The sequence below is a fragment of the Corvus brachyrhynchos genome, unplaced genomic scaffold, assembly GCF_000691975.1.
Source record: "Corvus brachyrhynchos isolate BGI_N302 unplaced genomic scaffold, ASM69197v1 scaffold26, whole genome shotgun sequence".
NCBI classification, from domain to species: domain Eukaryota; kingdom Metazoa; phylum Chordata; class Aves; order Passeriformes; family Corvidae; genus Corvus; species Corvus brachyrhynchos.
In genome coordinates this window covers 11,778,603-11,799,691 of record NW_008239324.1, presented here as the reverse complement: position 1 = coordinate 11,799,691, position 21,089 = coordinate 11,778,603, and the positions used below count along the sequence as shown (strand labels likewise).

The window sequence follows — 21,089 nt, the reverse complement described above, 5'->3', positions numbered from 1 at the left end:
ACGGAACAAAGAAAGCCCCTGGCCGGCTACTGTTTATCTGGTGTCACTGGCTGCCTGAGGCAGATACGGGACACCCCCATAAAATAGTGTTTACATTTCTCCGGCCACTTTGACCCTTTGCTGCAATCCCGTGTCCTTTGTGTTATACAAGGAGGTGAGTGACCAGCTTTCATCATACTGATAGAGCGTTTAAGTCGTTCATGAGGATTTTAGCGATACTGCCTTGGCCGGGGCAGGGAGGCACCTTCAAAACCGGCGGCGGCCTTCTGACAGGTGAGCTAGACCCGGCTATCCCAGGCACTGCTCCGCAGCCTCATCCAACACTGCTCTGGGTCGTCCAAGGAGATCACCGATAATGTGCTCCTTTTTTATTGCAGAAGTTGAGGTGCCTGAGGACAAGCCTTCAGAGCACAAACGCTCAGTAACGCTGCCCAAAGTTGTAGGTGGTTGGTACTCTTTGGAGGATCAGATAATAAAGCAGATCCTAAGAGTCTGGGCCAATATGTGCTAAATAAAGCATCCAAATCAGTCATCGCTTACATTTTGTTCTTCAAATTTCTTTCTTATTCCTTGAGTATTGAAAAAAAGATTAAAAAGATAAATCCTCAGCAATACAGACATGTCTTTTTGCTTCTGCTGTTCAAACCACAGCTTCCCCTCTCATCACAAGGACTTGCTTATTTTTGTTTTGAATAAAGCATCTGGCAGAGTAGTTTTTCTGTAATTTCAGCTATTATTCACTGCCTTTGCTGCTTTAGAGAGTCTTTCTAATATCTTATTACAGGTACTGCAAGACCATTTTCATTAGTTAATGAAAAGTGCTTTGAACAAAAAAGTGCTACAGCAGTTCTAACCATAACAGATTAATTCTCTGGTCTTCGTGTTACTTGGTTCCCCTTGTTTTAGAAGGTGAAACGTTTTCAGCTCACTATAGTATATACATCAACTATTTGTCTCATTCAATAATTATTAAAAACAGCATCTTTTTTTAGGATTTCGCTTAAAAACTTCAGAGTGGTGATGGGGAATTAATTTCAGAACATCTGTTTTGATTTTTGCCTTAAAACTTGTTTATAAAGGTGTCATTGTGTTTACGCAACTAGGTTCCCTAGTGGGTGCATTTTCCAGAGTATAAAATCTTTCAGTGTTCTCACTGAGTATGTTTCTTTTCAAGTTAACATCGCAGAGCAGGAGATATTACTTGACAAAACAAATATAAAAGGCCCTTCACTAACTCCTCCCAGCTCCCCTGCTTACTCCAGTTACCAGCTGAGTCACTGACAGAGAGAATAATCTGCTGTGCACTTATGAAAAAATCTAAGAGCAAGTCACTGCCAATTACTATATTAAAAGATTTTTATGTCAGTTTTGCGTTGTGCCTACTTATGTGGCATTTTCCATTAAATTTTTTTTTTCCAGGAACCACACTCATGAAATAATGTTTGCCATTGATAATGGCTACCAGCATTCCTAGAGGTGACTATGCTTTAACACGAGTAACGCAAACAAACCTCCCAGCTGGCAGGGCAAGAGGAGAAGAATTACTGCAAAAGTTGAGACAGTGTATCTGCAAAGAACACTAATCAACTCAAGCAAGCAGAAGGACTTTACTTTCTTCCACACTGCTCAAGTTATTCATTTGTCTTTGCCCTTCTGATAAAAATACTGCTATTCATTCCCTTGTTTAATCAAGCTGTCTGCTAAAGGATACAGTGTTGAGTAATACCCAAGTTCCTTATAAGTGAAATATAGGTTATCTAATTGTCTATTTTTTGCGTGTGCGTGTCTGAAATTTAATTATGTGTGCTCACACGTCAGTGGCACTTCTTTTTATTAAGTTGGACAGCTTTTTCCATCCCTCTCAATCTTAGCTCACAGAGTTAGGCCAACAACTGCCAGCAGAATTAACGCTGCTGGATGAAGAGAAGAGGCTGAAGTGGTTGGCAGAGGAAGGGGATGCCCCACAGTATCTCTAGATCCACAGCTACTCTTCACTAACAGCAAGAGTTGCCCCATAGCAGCTCTTCTACCTCTGATGGGGAAGGAGCTTTGCACAGGCTGGAGAGCAGAGGTTCCCCAGTATGAAGTGGAAGCACTGCAGTGACTGGGGGTAACAAGAACAGGCAGAGGTGAAGCAATGGCAATAAATCTGCATTTATCCTGTTCTGCCCAGATGCCTTTAGGTAATTTGTTTCTAAACTGAAAGCACCCTAAATGCAGCCATTGTCTAATCAGATGTGATAGAGGCTCTCCCTGTTTAAACTTGGTTCCATTTGGTTACTCTTCATACTTGCGTAACTTACACAGCTGTTATGGAGATTGTAAAACAGCTACTTGAAGCTGTTTGCACAGTGTAAGCTTTCATCTACCTTGAGGTTTGTTAGTGTTCAGATCCCAAATAGCAGCTTCTCTATTATTCTATCTGGCACTTGCTGCTTCTCTATATTAAGTCCAAATGATCACAACAGGAGCTGTTAACTCCACAGTGAACACAGAAACAAGGACTAAAATGTTACTCAAGAAGTCTTTGACTGGGCAACTGAAGGGATATTCCTTAAAAAATAAATAAAAATGAGGCAATAGTTTCAGCTCATATGCTTGGGACTAAGACAATGTAAGTGACAAGTAGAATACTCAATTAAAGCAGAATAAGATCGATTGTCCAATACAGGTGGGCATGCTGTACCTGGATTTCACAAGTTTTGTTGGCTTGTGGCCTGTATTCATCTAGGTGGAAAATCAGGGGTTTGATGTACATTAAGTCTTTCAAGATGGAAATCTTCATGCAAAATCAGTGACTTGAATTACTTTCCTGAACCTTTCTTTCGTAATTTTGAAATTGTGTCATTCTTCGAAAGTGAAAACCTCTTTTCTCTTCCCCTTTGCTATTGGTAGCAATCAGCAGATTCTGGCTTACTAAGATGACAGAAAGAACAAACTTCAACGATTCACCTTGGTGTTTCTGGAAACTTTTTAAAGCAAGCTAGAGCACAGGCATATTTTAATAAATGATTACACTCTAAATAGAACTCAGTCAAGTAAGACCTTTTTTCTACCCCCTTTGTGTAGACTTGCTAACAGATGGCTACGATATCAAGTATTGACTTTAATTACATTTCGGACTAGAAAATTGCTCCTGAATACAAATTCAATGCAAGAATAATGCAATCTCTGAACAGAGCCCTTCTCTTCACCTAATTAGTAATAACAAACTAACTTATCTTTACATAGGCAGGACACATACCTGATTTGTTCCTTTGCATTCATGCTAATTTTAACTGACCTTGTTATGAAAAATCCCTTCATATCTGTTACCCTGACATTTCTCTTCATCTGTACTGTCCTTTTCTCCCCATTCCTGATTGGGTTTTACATAATGTCAAGTTCTGTGTTAGGTTAAGTTGGCTTACATCTCCTTACAAAGCGTATGCATATTAAACAGCACTTCAGGATCCACAAGTCAGCCCAGGTAATACTGGAAGCAGTGCCTGGCTTAATGTAAGGCACGCAAGGTCCTTCAAAACTTTCAAGTTACTGAAAGAGAATTGTAGGGTAGAAAGGGGGAGAGGGATGGTGTGCAGGGATATATTGTCAGCATGTAGGAAGTTCTTCCGATAGGGCAGGTGGGTAACACATCCCAACCCTGGGCCTGGAGCCATGGGCCTTCAATGGCATTATACAGTTTCTATACACTGAAGTCCCTATTTTTCTGTTACCTTTACAGTATGCTCATCTCCTCTGCCCACGCTTTTCATTTGCATAACTATTGCAAATAAGTTTATTCAAGCCACTTGTTCACTCCCTACATTGCTATTTAGACAATAAAACTACCAAAATCCTTCTACTTATGTAGCTGAAATCTCAGGCAGCTTCTGCTAAAGTATTTTGGTTAAAATACTGTAGAGCTGGTTTGGGTTTTTTTCCCCCCTCACTAGTTCATCAGGCTTCTAAATTGAATAGAAAAAATCTGACTTAGAATCCAGCCTTAATTGTAAATGTGAGTTGACTGTGTCCCTGGGAGTTTTGGAAAGATAAAACACAATTTAGACAATGACATGCAGAAATATGATTTAACACGCCAAGAAAAAGATACAAGATTGACTGGTACACCCAGTAATGAAAGATGTTAAGCTTAAATTACCATCCTATAATTTTCTGCTTTGAATACGTGACTGTGTGCACACTGAGAAAGTATCTTCCAGGCAAGAGCATCTGACCTCATTAAGACAGAACTGTTGTTCCTCAGTTGTCTGTACATGTTGCATACGTAAGTGAATCTGTAGTAAAACCCATGTTTTTTAAGAGGGGAAAAAACTACTGCAGATGAAGTTGAAACAAAACTGGTTTCAAGAGCATGATTATCAAAATCGTATGTTCAGAAGCACGCAACCCACAGGATCCAGTTTTTGATATTTTCTGGTTGAACACATTAGCAAAATTTACTCCAAAATAGACCTTTTCCAATAACTCTTCAAGTTGAGGGTCCTAATGTCTAATCACTTTCTAATGAGCATTATTTTAATTCTGTCTTTTAATTCTGTCATGAATTCTAGTACTTTATCTATGTAGTCAAAAAATTCTGAATGCAAATCCACTTTAGTCAATGTGTCAGGCAAGAGTAACTTGAGGACAAGTTCTGTTCTGTAATCTCTGAATCAGATCTGCCAATGAAAGGTCAGCCCCACTGATTTCCTCATGTGATATGAGGGGGCATGCAAGTCATCACTGCCATTTTAAGTCAAAATCCAGAACTTTCCTTCTCCTTCCTCCCCAAAACAGCTCGTGTCAGCTTGAACTACAGAAGCATAATACAAACCCAAAGCCTTACTCCATGGTAAGCAGGTCAGGTTTATTTTTCTGCTGTGAGCTGTTTTAATAAAAAGATTGGAATGCTAATTCAGGTCTTCAGGTCCCTATTAGTTAAGGGCCTCTGGGCAATGCCTTCTTGGCCTCTTGAGAGGAGGAGATAAAAAAGCAAGCAAGGAGCTTGGCTACTACAGCGTAGATCTCAGCTATGCTGAAATGTTTGGGTTTGCCAGCTCTCTGATTGTACAGCTTGTTTGTGCAAGTCACAGCAAAACCAGGCTCAAGGAAATAGTACAGTGTTTCATAGTGTGATGTTATTGCCTGATAACCATGAAGAGGAGGCACAAAGCAATGGTGGTGAAAATGAAACAATTGGGAGCAGCCAGGAGCAGGCAAATCCTGAAATTCAGAAATAGCTGTAATACCATGTTACTCTCCTGGGATTAAAAGCAGCTCACATTTTAGTGGCCTTCTCAAAGGAACCCTTTTCAATTCTTTCCTATTACCAAATCAACACATGCTTCTCTCCAGACTGACGGTTTTCCTTTGAAATTTGCTGAAGTTTTAGCAAAGACAGTGTCAGGTCAGTTTGCACCCTTCTTTACTCTTTCTGGGCACAGTGGTATTTTGCAGTTTGCCAGCATTTTCAGATGGTACCTTTGTAAAGGGAACCTCCAGGTACTCTAAAACTCCTAAGAGACAAACCAGCTCCTGGCAGGGCATTGGCCTCATGGGTGGTGTATGTTCTGGCATCACATTGTTTCTTTGATCAAGTAATTCTCTCAACACTTCTTGCATCGTCACTCTCTCTTTGAGAGACAGCTCATTGTTTCATACTGTTCTCCTTTTCTGTTGTATTTTTTGAGGCTATGGGGATGTCTAGGAGAAGAGGAAGCTTCCCCAAACCTGGTAAACTGCATTTGTTATTATACTGGCTCTGCACCAATGAATTCTAGTTCACATATAAAAATCCCTTCTCCCAACTTCATGTGATATTTAGATACAGTTGTTAGTATAATTGTGTCTGGCTTGCTTCAGGTTTCAGATGTTTTTCATCTGTTTTCTTAAAAGATGCATTTCTTCTGAAAAGAGCAGAGAGACAGAAGTAACTGTTGAAGGAAGTAGTTTCTGAAGAGCATATTCCAAATCCTGGATGATTCTTTCATCCATTAAAATCCTTTCATTATCCAGAAGACAGGTACTAAAAGAAAGTCCATGTTTTTAATATTTTCTCCTTTAAACGTGAAAGTGAAAGATGGCTTCTCCAGCTTTAAAAGTGGCTACTATCATGAATCTGTTTGCTAACACTGTCAGAAGAGTGGCAGGAGCCTGGCCTTGTTCCCGAGCTGAAGCTGAATCACCTTGTGAGCACAGTGTGAGGTGCCGCCAAAGGCAGGAGGCTGGAGCAGAGCTTGTTTTGTAGGGCTGGGCATTGGTTTTCCTCCTTGATGTGGTTCATACCCTCTTCAGAAGGCAGGAGACTCAATCTGGAACTTACTGCTCACGAGTTTGTTATTAGAGCTCCTGTTATGCAAGCTTCCCTTTTGCAAATCTGCCAGCTTCAATCCAGCCAGACTGCTTCTGGAACACACCTTGCAAGCCTGCCTGCACCCAAAGAGAGGGAGGGGATGAGAGACAGACAAGTGTGGTGAGGGATCCCTAGAGGAGAGCAAAACAACTCCAATGGCCCAGTTCCTGCTCCCCCTCTGTGTTCCTTGGCTTGCAGGGACATAAATAGTCTCAGCTCAGGTATGTTGCTGACATGGTTAAAAACTGCTTAGCCTTCTGCAGTGGAATAAATCTATGACCTGTTGCAGCCCTTTTCCTACTTCTTTGCAATCTGATGTTGAGGTTATCAACATCACATTCACATTTCCTCTTTTCATACAGATCTTTCCACATACCTTCCAAAAAAAGGATTTGGCATAACCCTCCCCTTGGATACCCACACCCATCATCATAGGAGAAACCTTGACACAAGTAGCCAGTGACTAATGCTGCTCTGTAAGAAGCATCTGAGCAGAATTCTGCCTTGAACTCATCTGCAGAGGCACAAGCACTGTCTAGACTTCCCTTGCTGCCATCGGATATCCCTGCTTTGGAACTTTGACCCATTACCATTCAGCACTTGTTCTTGCCTGTTATTGTTTTCTGTTCCTTCTTTTTGAAATGCTAAGATGGGACTTTTTGTTCTAAAGAACTTTTCTAGACATTTTTAAGAACTTGTTTAGAACTTCTTATTTTAGACTAAATCTGAACAACTTCTCATACTCCTTTTTTAACATAGAGAGCCTGGAAATCAAGTAATAGAAAAATACTAAGTGGATGTAGCAATTTTTGTATAGATTTCACTAAGAGAGGATATAGCAAGTCTTGTGAAGACAGTTCTAAAAAATTGCTGATATTAACTTGTTGTCAGGGAAGGAAAAGGCTCCAGTTATTTAAAAGCATTTGAAAGACAAAAAAGATAACAGCTCTTGTAGCTGAGACCAAGAAATACAAATTAATGAAGAGGGCCGTGGGCCTTTAAGTCGATGGGAACTGTGTGCACAACACAGAAAACCCATCATTACTTCTCTAACAAGATTTTATGGTGAGAGAACTATTGTGTATGGTTTGCTATTTATTCCAGACCCATCATTTGAGAAGCAAAGGCAGTGTGGGGTTTGTGGAGTAGGTGATGATTCTATACTTGCAGTGATGGCAAAAGCACTGAGTTTGGCCCTAATAAAGATTCAGATGGTATCAATGCTAATAAGCTACAACATTATTTATGATAAACTTGACACAGACACCAAAAAGCTCTGTTACCTTTGTTTTAAAGGCTGTGCCGCTATAAAAACTCCAAAAGTACGTTATGAAATGCCAAGTACCTTTCAGCATTTCACCAACCAAAGAAGCAGCTATTTTTTTTATTGCAGAACACAATAGTATTTGTGAGCAAAAAATTTAATGTAGGGTATTTCTATTATTAGGGAGTTGGTTTGTTCTGGTTTTAATCTGATAAACCAGAGTACTTCTATTTCACGTAGCTGTTTTTTCAGACTGCCTAACTTAAGGCAAAGGAAGTATCCGTGTTCCTTAACAGATTTGTATTACTTTGCAAATCTAGTGAAACTGATTCAATTTGCTGTAAGGACCAAATGCAACCGAAGTATGTGGGAATTTTTCTTCATTTCAAGCAAATAGAATTTGTTCTTCTTCTACATACCTCTTTCTCTTCCTACTTATTTGTAATTAGAATGAAACAATGTGCTGTCAGTGGACCCCAGATAGCTTGAAGAAAACACATTTTTAGCTGTTTACATACTCATAAATTACTAAACTTCAGCCTCAGATAACTCTAATGTTTATCTGGCATCCCTATTTCTAATTCTTTATTTAGAGCTGAATTCAGCTCTTAATTTAGGGACTCAGATCAACAAGCATAAAAGCAAATGACTTGATGAAGTCAGTGTGTCACTTCCAATTATTTTAAGTGAACTTTTTTTCTATTGCTGCTAAATGTAAGGCCATGTAAAATTTACCCTTTTCAATCAGGATCATGTAAGCCAAATTGTCTGGTCCTAATGCCATTTCTAACTACATATTTAATTTTAAAAGAAAAAAAATCCTGAAGGCTTTCAGTTATATGAGTGGGGATAATCCTCCAGATCTTAAAAATCCAAATCTTAAACCTCCAAATCTTGGCATCCAAATCTTAAACCTCCAAATCTTGGCATACCTGGGGATCTGTATCCCTGATGAGTACCTGTATTATTGTTATCTTTGCACATCTGGGTTTGAGTCTGTCACTGAAGTCCAGCATCATAGTCCATGGTGGAAAAGCAAAAATCAGTCAAGGCTTGCCAGCCACATATTCTATATCCAAATCCAGTTATTGTCTGTAAATACATGGACCAGGAAGAGGCTTTCTGAGTCCATGCCCAAAGCAAGTTGTTACTGGTAATTTTCTACAGAAAACTAATCAGTCTCATTTTGCAGTTCCTTAGTCCACATGACAATTCTGTCACTCTTAAGAGGCCTTCCTACTATCTCTTAGAACAACTGTAAATTTATTACTGCCTATCTCACTTATTCTTCTTGTAATGTTGTCTTTTACTTTCAGTGAATCTTTTTTTTTATTTAAACCACTGGTGTTTTTTTCAACCAGTCAGTTCCTTGCCTTTTTTATGCCCTTATTTTATTTTGCTTTTTAAAGAGCTGTGATTGCTAATCAACATTCATTAACTTCCTTCCCTGTGTTTTCATGATGCATTCAGTTTCTCACAGGAAAAATGGCTGGCTGTTCAGATTTTAGAGACTAGGAAGCTTTTAAATATTCATGGTGATTATTTAGCACTTCTGTTTATCATACAGAGCCTCACTATGATATATAGTGAAACATCTCTACATGGAAAAGTGGGGTCATCATACAAGGAATACTTAATCTAAGTATAAAATAAATAAGCAAGCAATATCTTTACTGTTTTGACTCTAAAAGAACTAAAGGTCTTTAGGTTTCTTTTGTTGGTGGTTTCTCAAATATCCTCAAGTCTTTTTAGCTTCTTGACTGATCCATCCCTCCCTTAGGTGTCTCAAAGAAGTTGCTCTAATACTGACAATTCAAAATGCCCTTTTTTCATTTTTTTTACTTCAATATGTAGTTTACAGCCAAATCAGTCTCTTACTTGCAGCTAGCAGAAGAATAAAAGCCAGTCTATCATTTAAAAATGTGTCACAGTCAACACAATTTCTGTAAACCATTTAAGATTTACTGGCAGTATTGCATAAGAAATGCATTAAGCTTTACCTTAAACACTGTAGCTGTTCTGAGATCAGGCACTGTTTAGTTACAGCCATGTGACAGATACTAAAGAAGAATGATCTACTTCAGCCCTAACAAAACATTCTGAATTATCCCTTTCTAGGGAATCAAAAAACCTTTTACTGAAGTGATTAAAGCCAACATTGGAGATGCACATGCAATGGGACAGAGACCAATCACCTTTCTCCGTCAGGTAAGACTACTATAAAACATTATTATTAATTTTTTATTAGAATGCCTTAAAAGCTATCTGATACGGGTGTTAATATAAGTGATTGCCTAGATGCAATTAGACTTAAAATAGTTCTTTTGTAAAAAATTAAAAATGTTCATTTTTGAGCTGAAGTCCTACTGCTTGTTGATTGTCCTCTTTTAACACAATAGCTTTCCTTAGTTTCCATATCATTCCCCACCCATACTTTTTCCTGCCACTTCTGTGTTATCAGTCAGCACATTCATTACCAATAATGCTCTTCAAGAAAGGAAGTGGTTGTCTTTAAAGAGAAAAACAAAAACCTTTCTTCATCTGAGAGTATACTTTGAGATCTGCACGTAGCTGGTTTCAACTACTTGTACCGTATCTCATTTTGCACATTTTACCTCTGGGCAAGCTAATTTGTATGTTAACTTTTAGGGAAGATTACAACAGAGTTCATGTTTGTATATTATTCCTAAAACACAAATAAGGTTAAAATGAGTATTATCCTGTTTACTGAGCATCCCTCACATCCTCATGTAAAATCCTCCGTCTATAATAATGTAAATTCAGAGACTTGCAGGACAAACTGAAGCCTTATCAAACTGCGAGTCCAGGTGATGAGGGTACAAAATCGAGCTGTGCAGCAAACTAGGGAGACCTGAGCTTCTTACAAATTATTCAGACATATTACAGGTTATTCCAATGTTATTAAATAAAATGGGAAATCCTTTCTCCCCATGACTGTGCACAGACATGGATTAATTCATTCTCTTTGTCCAACAAGATGACAACAGCCTATCCATATTACACCATGTAAGCATAAAAATGAGAGAGACTGGAATAAATTAAGCTGATCTCAAGAGAGGGCTCTCAATTCTTTGTGTCTTACATTCCTTCATTAACTTAATTCTGCCGGGCCGTCTTGCTACTTTTACTATGTTCTATATCACCACTTCTTTTTTTAATTCAATGTTTCCCACAAATTCAAATCAGTACGAACTAGAAGTTATTTTGGGGAAGGATTATTAGAACATGCATCTAGGACTTCAAAAGCTGATCGTATTTCTCAGTTCTGCTCCATATTTAAAGTCTTGATTTCCTGTCAATAAAGTGGGCTAGTAATACACAAAGAGTGGAAGATGGAGCTGGTTAGAGATAACATAGGAATAATTAACTGTGCTTTACTGTGTTTGCACTACACTTAGCTCACCTGGACTCCAATCTTCACTGTCTGTAGTACAAATAGTTAATAATTCTAGAGCTGTTTTTATCAGCATAACTTGGAACATGATAAGATTTCTTCTCTTCTGTGAGCACAACCCTTAAAAAAAAACAACTGCAAAGTCTTCATCAACAACCTGTTTTAAATTAGCCAGTATTTGTGATCTTAATTTCCAAGAAAAGTTAACCTAATATCATCAACTTAAAATAACCATTGAAAAGTGGCCAATTTACATTTTCTTGGCACTCCAGGTAGTGGCCCTGTGTACATACCCAAACCTGCTGGACAGCCCGAGCTTTCCAGAAGATGCCAAAAAGCGAGCCAGACGGATCTTGCAGGGCTGTGGAGGAAACAGCTTAGGTAAGGCTCTGTTCCAGTTGCTCCTGTTGGTATTAGCAACAACAAAGATGGTTTCAATATCTGCAGCTGGTGGGGCGGGTTTGCAGTGTGACCTACAGGTGGTGACAAATGGTGCAAATTCTTGGTGGGACTTGTGACAGAGGAGGAGGTGAAGGTTATACATCTATGGAGCCCTTGCCGCAATAACATCTACGCGTAACTAAACAGAATGCTGAGATTTTTTGCACTAGGAAAGTGGCAGAAAGTACTAGTGAGGCTCTCTTCTGTTGGTATGATATCTCTTAATCTGGGGCTCTGTGTCTCCTGCTAAGACTGGGTGGAGGGTTTTACAGTTTTACCCTCTCCAGAGGGTTCCTCTGCCAAGGAGTCTACTGTCTCTGTAATGCTGGTATCAACAAACAATATATGTCCATCTCAGCTGATCCAGTGCATGCTCCTGGATCTTTATTTTGAACTGTCAGTTCAAGTATGTTTGTCGGAGGATGAACTGGGGTATCAGAAACTCAGGTACCAAGGTGATAATGCTCTGCAAAAGGAAAGCTACACTGCTGAAAGGTGGTATTTTTTTACCTAGCTGAGATAGTTTTAACTGAAGATGTCAGAGCTCTGTTTCTCCAAGGTAAAATAACAACTTGTGAAAGAACTACAAGGCTCTGTTCTTCAACTACTGTTCCTACAAGAGTACACATGTAATATCCACATAAGTACAAACTTTGCATATTCAGTAGAAAGGAAATGGAAGAGACAATTTCTTTCTCATATGGTGACTGTGCTGCCTACTTGTACCTGGCAAATGCCACTAGAATTTCCACTTTGCAGATACTGCTGGGTGCAGCAATGAATCTGACACACTTACATTCTTTCAAGTAGGCAAACAGTGACATTTCAGAGGACTTATTACAGTAATTGGCATATTTCTTAATCTTTGTGATTGCAGTGCCTATTTGCACTGGCATATTTTGAGAGTAGGTGCTGTGAAACTTAATAAAATAAACAAAACATAAACAGTGATTGCATTAGCAGTTATTTCGGCTTTGGACTATTCCTAACAACACAGCCTAATACAGAATGTATTTTATCTTCACCTTCTTCGTATTGGTTTTTCTTTTAATGTAGACCATTAAAAATACATTTATCAAAACTGAGAAGTTCCTCTAGCTAAATGAATCCCTTTCCTGTCTTACTTTGGAACAATAAATGCACATAGTACTGTTGGCACATAAGAGTTACTGGGGATACATTTGAGTTTTGACTCAGTCTTTCTTTGTAGTGATTCTGAAATTCAGGGACATGGAAGGAGTTCTCAGAATGATGAGTCTTGGCCCCTTGGTGCTCCCTTCCCCTTAAGGGCGTGGTGGTGTGGGACATCACAGCCCCATGTTGGAGTAAAGTATAAGGAATTCAGCCTTGCATAATATTTCAGAAATATGTTCCTTTTTTTCAGAAGATCATGCATTTCCCATCATTTCTGTTAGCTCAGTAGATTCTGAGGAAGTAGGCCTGAAACTGTTGCAATATTCAAATAAGATGATAATTCTGAATACACCCTCTTAATGTCAGTGGATAAATTGAGGTTCTGTAAGTAACTGGAGTCTAAATGTCTTTTTATCTTGAAATTATTTATGCCAAGAACAACTGTATCTCTAAATTCCTGACAACTAAAACCACAGTAGACCTTTCTGATGTGCTGTAGTGGTTTCTTCCCCCTCTCCACCCTGCCTGTCTCCAGTATGGTGTGTCAGCCCCTTCTTTGGTCTCTGGAGCTCATCAGCCTCTGTACAGCATCTCAAAACATGCAGTTGGAGGCACAGGGATGTGCAGCTGAATGGAAGTTACCCCTATCACTTTGTTGGTAGTCTGACAACTTACTGCTGTTCTCTTCATGGCTGAGAAGGAGAAATTTGCTTTCTTCTGAAAAAAACAAAGATTAAAAGCTGACCTCTCTCTGTAGCTTTAAGTGTTGTGTTTTCTTCAAAACCTTATTTTTTAACAAATTTGTCAATCCAACACAAGGGTGAAATCACTACATATGGTCAAAGCCATTTGAAGTGTTACACCCACATCTATACCAGCCTATTTAAATGTATTAATTGCAAAGTTAATATGAGTGTCTTTTCCTCTGGAAATGAACTGGAATACCCTCACTTCCAATGAACATTCATTTGGCAAATCCCTACTCATGGTTTGAGTCTCGCTACTCCCAGGCCATATATAAAGGCTCAGATGTGTCCTCAACTTCTCATGTGTCCCAAACACTCTGGGATTCTACTGACACCACTTACTTTGCATGTGGGATAAATGGCATGTCTTTCCAGGCATTTGAGACATTTACCCCTCTCCTATATACAAAAATACATAATATATGTAGCTTTATTGGGTTGGGTTTATTTATTTGCATCCCACAATGCAAACATACGGATTCTAGTCAAAGCCATCAATTGAGTACAATTAAGTGTAGAAGTACAGATCAATTAAATGTTCTGTATAACCTCAGAGTGGTAGGACTCAGCACCCAGTGGCTCACAAGACAGAATGACAACTTAGGTTTGTTCTCCTCCTTTAACAACATCTTCCTAGCTGTGGTCAAAGACCCATGTACAGACCCGATATAACTTCTAGTCCTGTAAAAGTGAATGTTTAGGACATCAGGGAACTTCATGCCCTGAATTACTGTTTTGTCCCATGCAATTGTGCAGTACTTGCAAAGGTTCCTTGTCTTTTTAAATCATGCTTTCACAGAAGTCCTACCAGGCAGACTACTAGCAGATAACTGAACGATAAGAATTAAGTCAGGCACAATTATTCCACTGCACCCAACAAGCAAAGAAGATTCTGCGGCTTCCTGACAGTGTTCTAAAATAGATGTACACTTGTCACTTCTTTGTCCGTCAGTCTTAGGCTTCATAGCTTGAATCCATTCCTCACCTTGACCTAGGCTTATTTTTACTCTTTATTTGTTGCACATACTCAGCAGTGATGCACACAGGCATCTAACAGCTCATTTTATTTAAGATTATTAGTTGTGCTCTGTAAACTGCACATGAGATTGGGGTGATTCTAGACATTTCTGCTGAAAAATGGTTGTGGGAGATGCTGTGGGGGAAGAAGAGAAGCAGTTTAGGATTTTTTTGGTTTCAGACTGTGGGAGAAAATGATACGTTATTTTCATATTGCAAATAAAACCCTTATATTTGTCATGGAATAGAAGAAGTTACTTTCCTTTCTATTGCACATACTACCTCTGTTCCTTGTTCCCATTACTTAAACAGGAGTTTGTTTACATTCAGAAGTGCTTCCAAAATAAAGAAAGCTACTGAAAGATAGTAAAAATGGGATTGCTGTCCCAGTTTGCAAAATAGGCTTGAAATCATGCTTTTTACCAATCCAGTATGTTATTTTTGTATTTTAGTGATACTTATTGTATTTGTCTAACTCTAAATTAACTCTTTTGCTCTATGAATGAACCAGCTCCCTTTCCTCCTCCATGGAAAGAAAACCAAATCCATCCTGGGGATCCATATAAATATGGCTCATATGCAAACTACTCCATACAATATTAGCTCAGGAGTTTTGCTAGCAAACAGAAAATCTGATGTACATTGTACTGAATTCTCATCTAATTTTCTGTTTGCCACAGGATCCTACACTGCCAGTCAAGGTATAAATTGCATCCGTGAAGATGTTGCTTCATATATTGAAAGAAGAGATGGAGGGGTTCCTGCAGATCCAGATAACATTTATCTCACCACTGGGGCAAGCGATGGCATTTCTGTAAGTGTTAAAATGAAACCTGTCCTTTCTTGGTACAAACTGCAGCTTATCAGTTACCTCTGGAAATACAAATCTCTGTTAAACCTCTGGTCTCACAAAGTCCTGTGAGTTTGGTCTGGCAGATACTGAAGCCCCATTCAATGAATATCCAATCCTGTGAACAAACCAGTGAACCCCCTGTGTGGATGTCAGGTGCCAGCTGAGAAGCAGGCGCAGTCTCTTAATATACATTAAATTGTACTTTTCTGTAAAGGTGGTATGAACTACAGGTGCCTAAATATGAGTTTAGAAGATTCAGAGCATTCAGACTAAATAATGGTTGTCCTCAGTGATTAAGATACATAAACATTGGAGATTAGAGGGTATCAAGCAGTGGCAGAGGGAAGAGGGAATGACCTCAGAGGTGAGAAGTCTCAGCAGCTCTTCTTCCAAGTAAACTCTGCTAGTGCAGATCAATGCCAGTGAAAATCCCAAAGATGTATTTCTGTCTGTGTATTTCAGTTTGTTTGAGAAACACTTCAGGTTTTGTGTTCAGCCAAGGTTCAAAGACGGTCCTCAGTTAAGACAGGAATACCAGTCTCTATCAGATTGCTCCTTTACACAGACCCATTCACTGATAGTACAGCAGCAGTTTGGCTTTTACGAAAGCAGCCTTTGACAGTGTGTTGGTGAAGGTGGTTTTTTTTAAAGGACATCTAGTGGCAGAGCCTTTGACAGTGTGTTGGTGAAGGTGGTTTTTTTTTAAAGGACATCTAGTGGCAGAGTTCAGAATGACAACGCTCCGGCAGGAACAGCTCTCCAGAGGTCTGCAGTCAATTGGCTTTCCAGAATTTCTGACACTGGCAGCTTGTCAGGAATGGCAGCGCAGTACATCTAATCTGCACCATGCTGATTTGATTTCACCATTGCTGTAAAGTCAGCACCACAACGAGTCTCATTATTTGGCCCTTCCAAAGACAAAACAACCTCAGGGGAGAGAGGGTGTTGAGGAGTTTTTAAATATGCATTTGGTCCTGATTATATGTTTTGGATGCTTGGTATTTTTAAACTAGTGGTGGGTACAAAATTATATCGATTATCAATCATTAGCTTAGCAGCTGAGTATGTGATGAGAGGCACAGAGCAGCAGATTTTGTACCAGAACCACCAAGAAACTAAAGGATACTGCTGCTGAGAGAAAAGATATTTTTGGGTTTAGATGCCAATTACATGCTGATAAGGATGATTGCTTTGATTGCACCTGTACTTCAGAGTTCTCCCTTGGTTATAAAGGCAAGAAATCTCTCTGCTTCCTGCCCCTTGTGCACTGTTTTATTTAATTCACATGTAAAAAGCCTCCACATCACACAGCCATTGGGCACAAGGAAGTTGTCTGGACTGACCTTAGCACAAACATTACCTTTCTGTCTGTGTCTTCTGGGAATAAACTACATATGATTTTATTTCCGTCCCAACACATGCAGACTTCTGATCTGTTCTGTTACTTGAAAATAAAAACATAATTGCTCATAATGGAAAACAGGTTTCTCTGTTCCCAGGGAGAATCTGCACAGGCCCCAGTTCTAATTTCTGTTTTTATTTATTGGTCTCTTGTCGTTAATGAGACAAAATGAATGGAAGGCAATGAGCAAGAACTAGCTAAAGCTTCTTTGCTTACAACAGGGCACAGCAGAAAAATCATTATCTTGATATTCCTGTTGCGAACTTGCCCTCTAGCTTTGTGCTCAGAATGTTTTTCCTAAATTTTGCAGTTAATCTGGCATGATCTTTGGAAGCTATGTCATGAGAGGATTCCATTAAGCTTAGACCATCCTTACTCAACCAGTAACAACCTGAAATAAATAATTCTCTTTGACTATCTGTTTCTAGGACAGAAATCTGCCTTAACTCTAGACTTTTTTAGGAAGGAAGTTTAGTAACTTATTCCAGAGTGTATTATTAATTCTGGTGTGTGAGCTTTTTTTTTTTTTTTTTTTTTTTTTAATTCCTACTTTTTCCCCAGGCAATTTTAAAGATCCTGATCTCAGGAGGTGGCAAATCCCGAACAGGAGTGATGATTCCTATACCCCAGTACCCCTTATATTCAGCAGCCATCTCTGAACTGGATGCTATCCAGGTGAACTACTATTTGGATGAAGAAAATTGCTGGGCTCTAAATGTGAATGAACTTCGCCGTGCCTTGAATGAGGCTAAGGCATACTGCAATCCAAAAGTCCTCTGCATCATCAACCCTGGAAATCCCACAGGTCTGCAGGAATTTTGTTTAGTGAATGGGTTTATGGGTTTTAAGACCTTTTTTTTCTTTACTTTTTCATTCATTTGACACTGCAGGCAAATCCTAGGTACTTATCAAATGCATAAAGCTGAATTCCAGAGATCAGTGCTCTAAGTAGGACAGTATGTTTTACTTTTAGAAACATATTTTCAGTATCATGGAACTCCAGAAAGGAGGGAGCAGGTTCACTTCACTGGATCCCATTTGAAGCCACTGCTTCCACTGAAGTTTTCCAAACTTGTGGAATGACTTTCAGTCACTTCTGGTCTCTGTGAAAGATCTTGCCTCTGGCATAGCCTGTAGCCCCTTGCTTCTGAGAGGCAATGACTGTAAAAACTCAGAACTCAGTGGCAAGCACTGCCTCCCTCAGAATTTAGTTGTTTGAGTAGTTGAGGTTGACTGGTAAGAAACTAGCTCCCACCTAACCATCATGCATATGAGCATTTACAGTGATTAGCTGTACACACAGTACTCTGAATAAGTCATTGGTTGATTACCGTATCTCACACTTCCTTTGCTTAGGATGGACTAAGTTACCTTGTACCATAATTCTTCCGAAAATGCTCCTTAATTTCATACTTAGTGAACGGAATTCTAAAGTTCAATAGCACTTTTCAGAGGACGAGTGATATCTTCTTGAAAAGTTGGCAATCTGAGTAAGTCTGGGTGAAAAGATTGGTATGTGTACACTCCACTAACTTTCTTCTTGCTTTAAAAATCAAACTATAGGACAGGTGCAAAACAGAAAGTGCATTGAAGATGTGATACACTTTGCTTGGGAAGAGAAACTTTTTCTTCTGGCTGATGAGGTAATGGAATAATCTGTTCTCTCAAAAGCACAGCTAAGAGTACTCTTATGAGGTTTAATTTTGTTCCATGTGTGGTATTGGTATTTTTTAAGTACAGGGAACAGACTCTCTGTTACCATATTAAGACATGAACAGACATGCAAGATTCTTAATATCAAAGGATCAGTATAACAGGTGGCTTGATCTGGGTTTGAACTAGAGAGAAAGTGTAGGGGACACAAGGAAGAACTTTGCTGCAACAGACCTAAAAACCTGTGTGGTGCTCAGACCACTTCAAATGGAAGAAACAGAAGGAAAATCAATTTAAACATACAAGTAAAGGTTAAATCATACAAAGCAGCTCACTGTTCTTCCAAAGGCCCAGCCTTTAAGTGTGGTCACATCAGATAAAAAGTATCATTACAGTAACTATTACTTAACAAAGAACCTTGTGTCTTCTAACAGCTTTTAAGTTTTGAGTGTAAGGACTGTTTCTTCAGTTCAGATCTGCCTCTCTAAAAGGCCATGTTTTATCCTTAGTTGGGGGAACAGAGCACATTAATGTCTTCTGACTGTTCAGGTTTACCAGGACAATGTGTACTCTGAAGGATGCCAGTTTCATTCTTTCAAAAAGATTCTGTATGAGATGGGACCCGAGTACTATAACAATGTTGAGCTGGCCTCTTTTCACTCCACCTCTAAGGGATACATGGGCGAGTAAGTCTGATTTAGTTTTTTTTTTATTTCATCTTCCTCGTTAATCTGGTTGGACAGCCCTTTTATGTTACTGACCTGAAGGTAATCCACTGTAATTAATCCTCTATTAATTTTAACTAAAGACTATTAAGAAAAGAGAAACAAGCACGGAGTAATGGATTAACTCAGTGGTTTTCAAAGTACCAAATAATAAGCATATTTATTTCAGACACCTAATGCCTCAGTCCCACAAAGGTGAAATCCTACAGTCCCAATCTGGACCTGTGATAAAGGAAAATTGGCCTCCAACATTCAAGGGAACAGCTCACTAATCACTGGGAGGTTTGGTATTACAAATGTTTGGGTATGGTTGTTTTGGGGAGCAGGAGATGGAAGAAAAAGAATTTTTTGATTAAATGTATACTGCTACAGCCATATGCTCTTGTTCTGAAGATTAAAGATCCATGTTAATTGTTACCTTGCCTAATAGGGAAGCTGCTTGTCCACCTTTATCTCTGTATGGGATACTGGGACTTAATGTCATGTAGCTCCATCTGAAACCATTATCAGTGTGGCAGCTGTTTCAACAACCTGTATGTTACCTGTTGTAAGATTCTCATTAATTGACTTTCCACTTCTGCAGTCATTTTCAATGCTTTTGTGGTATTTATACACTTGAGGTTAACCAACCTCTTCTGTTCACTTTGTCACAGATGTGGCTACAGAGGAGGTTACATGGAGGTCATTAACTTGCACCCGGAAATTAAAGGACAGCTCGTTAAGCTGCTTTCTGTTCGCCTTTGTCCTCCAGTCTCAGGACAAGCAGCCATGGATATTGTGGTGAATCCTCCAGTACCTGGAGAAGAATCTTATGCACAGTTCATAAAGGTCAGCAATAACATGCTTGTTCTTTTGTGCATTTCCCAAACCTATCCTAAGTACTGGGAACTCAAACTATGCACAGAGATCAGTCTTCTTTCCTTCCTCCTTGGACAATACTGTATTAACACTAATTTACAGAACTATGGAGTGTATTCAAAATTAACTTAATATGACACTTAAAAATACTAGGAAGGCATTATCAAATCAGTTTTCTTGCTGATAAATTCAAATTTTTTCCTGTGTTTAATATGGCAAAAGGTTTACTAAATAAGATTTGCTGTTACTAAAATTTAATCAGGAATATAAGTTTAAATAAAATAATAAAATCAATCTTTTTCTTAAATATCCAGTGTCTCTATATACTGAGCAACATGACAATCTGTATTGAAGTATACATATAGTTTCTCACTTGTAAAAATGAAGCTGACTCTGTCTTAAAATATTACATTATCAAGTCCAACCAAAGGCTCAGCTAACACGGTCTCTAGAAATAGCCAAGAGTGAATGCTCAGAAAGAAGACTGTGAGAAGAAGGCACAAAGATAGAGACTTCTGTAGGTTATTGTCTGACTACAACACTGTAATTGTATCCTACTAAAGCCTTTTTGCACTGCTGTTTTTAAGAGCAGAACTGGAATTCGGAATATGGTTTTCTCTAATAGCTCAGCAAAGCCCTACCGGTGTTTCATTTGGGGAAGGCTTTTTGAAACATAGTTTCTCCTGGTGTTTTTATTGCTACTTCAAATGTGTCCAACTGAACACCTTCCTTTTAAACAGGAAAAGGAATCTGTTTTGAACAATCTTGCCAAAAAAGCCAAACTAACAGAAGACATGTTTAACAAGATCCCAGGAGTTCACTGCAATCCTCTTCAAGGAGCTATGTACGCTTTCCCACGGATCTTTATTCCTTCCAAAGCCATTGAGGAAGCTGAGGTCAGTCAGTCATTCTTACTCCAATCCATTTTAACCTCCTCTCACCTGTACCTGCCACTTCTAATGATGAACTTTGATTCCAGAGATGGAGTACAAAAGCAGTATTTCATGGGCTGTGTATGATTTTAAATATAACATGACCTTTATTTTAAGAGAGGAAAACAAAACAGATCGTTTCATCATAGTGCTAAGGCTCCCAGGTTGAGAGTGTCCCCAAGGACGCTGGTGTTTAAGTCACACAAGTAGCTGGCCCTGTGAGGTTTCAAATTGCTGCCTGTGCCTGGGTTAGGGAGGCCAGCACGTGTGAGTGGCAGTGTGCTTCTGACCCTACAAGGAAAACCCCATTCAGCA

At 39.0% G+C, this 21,089-nt stretch overlaps 2 protein-coding genes and 1 long non-coding RNA gene across 3 annotated transcripts in view; 2 read left to right on the top strand and 1 right to left on the bottom strand.

Annotated features, from left to right (window-relative positions):
* CUNH16orf87 (chromosome unknown C16orf87 homolog) overlaps positions 1-6,423 on the bottom strand; it is a 26,356-nt gene extending 19,933 nt beyond the window's left edge. Inside the window, exon 1 of the mRNA XM_008638927.2 lies at positions 5,464-6,423. Coding sequence (XP_008637149.2) covers positions 5,464-5,604 — 141 coding nt within the window. The 5' untranslated portion in view covers positions 5,605-6,423. The remainder of the gene's footprint in view (positions 1-5,463) is intronic.
* The window catches only part of GPT2 (glutamic--pyruvic transaminase 2), a 26,947-nt gene that overhangs the window by 1,019 nt on the left and 4,839 nt on the right, over positions 1-21,089 (top strand). The window contains exons 2-9 of the mRNA XM_008638805.2: positions 9,717-9,806; positions 11,286-11,394; positions 15,032-15,165; positions 17,168-17,411; positions 18,170-18,249; positions 18,809-18,945; positions 19,638-19,812; positions 20,583-20,738. Of these exons, the coding sequence (XP_008637027.1) occupies positions 9,717-9,806; positions 11,286-11,394; positions 15,032-15,165; positions 17,168-17,411; positions 18,170-18,249; positions 18,809-18,945; positions 19,638-19,812; positions 20,583-20,738 (1,125 nt within the window). The remainder of the gene's footprint in view (positions 1-9,716; positions 9,807-11,285; positions 11,395-15,031; positions 15,166-17,167; positions 17,412-18,169; positions 18,250-18,808; positions 18,946-19,637; positions 19,813-20,582; positions 20,739-21,089) is intronic.
* LOC108448324 lies at positions 7-530 on the top strand. Its single transcript, XR_001864169.1, has 2 exons — positions 7-273; positions 378-530. It is a non-coding gene; the product is annotated as an uncharacterized LOC108448324 (long non-coding RNA).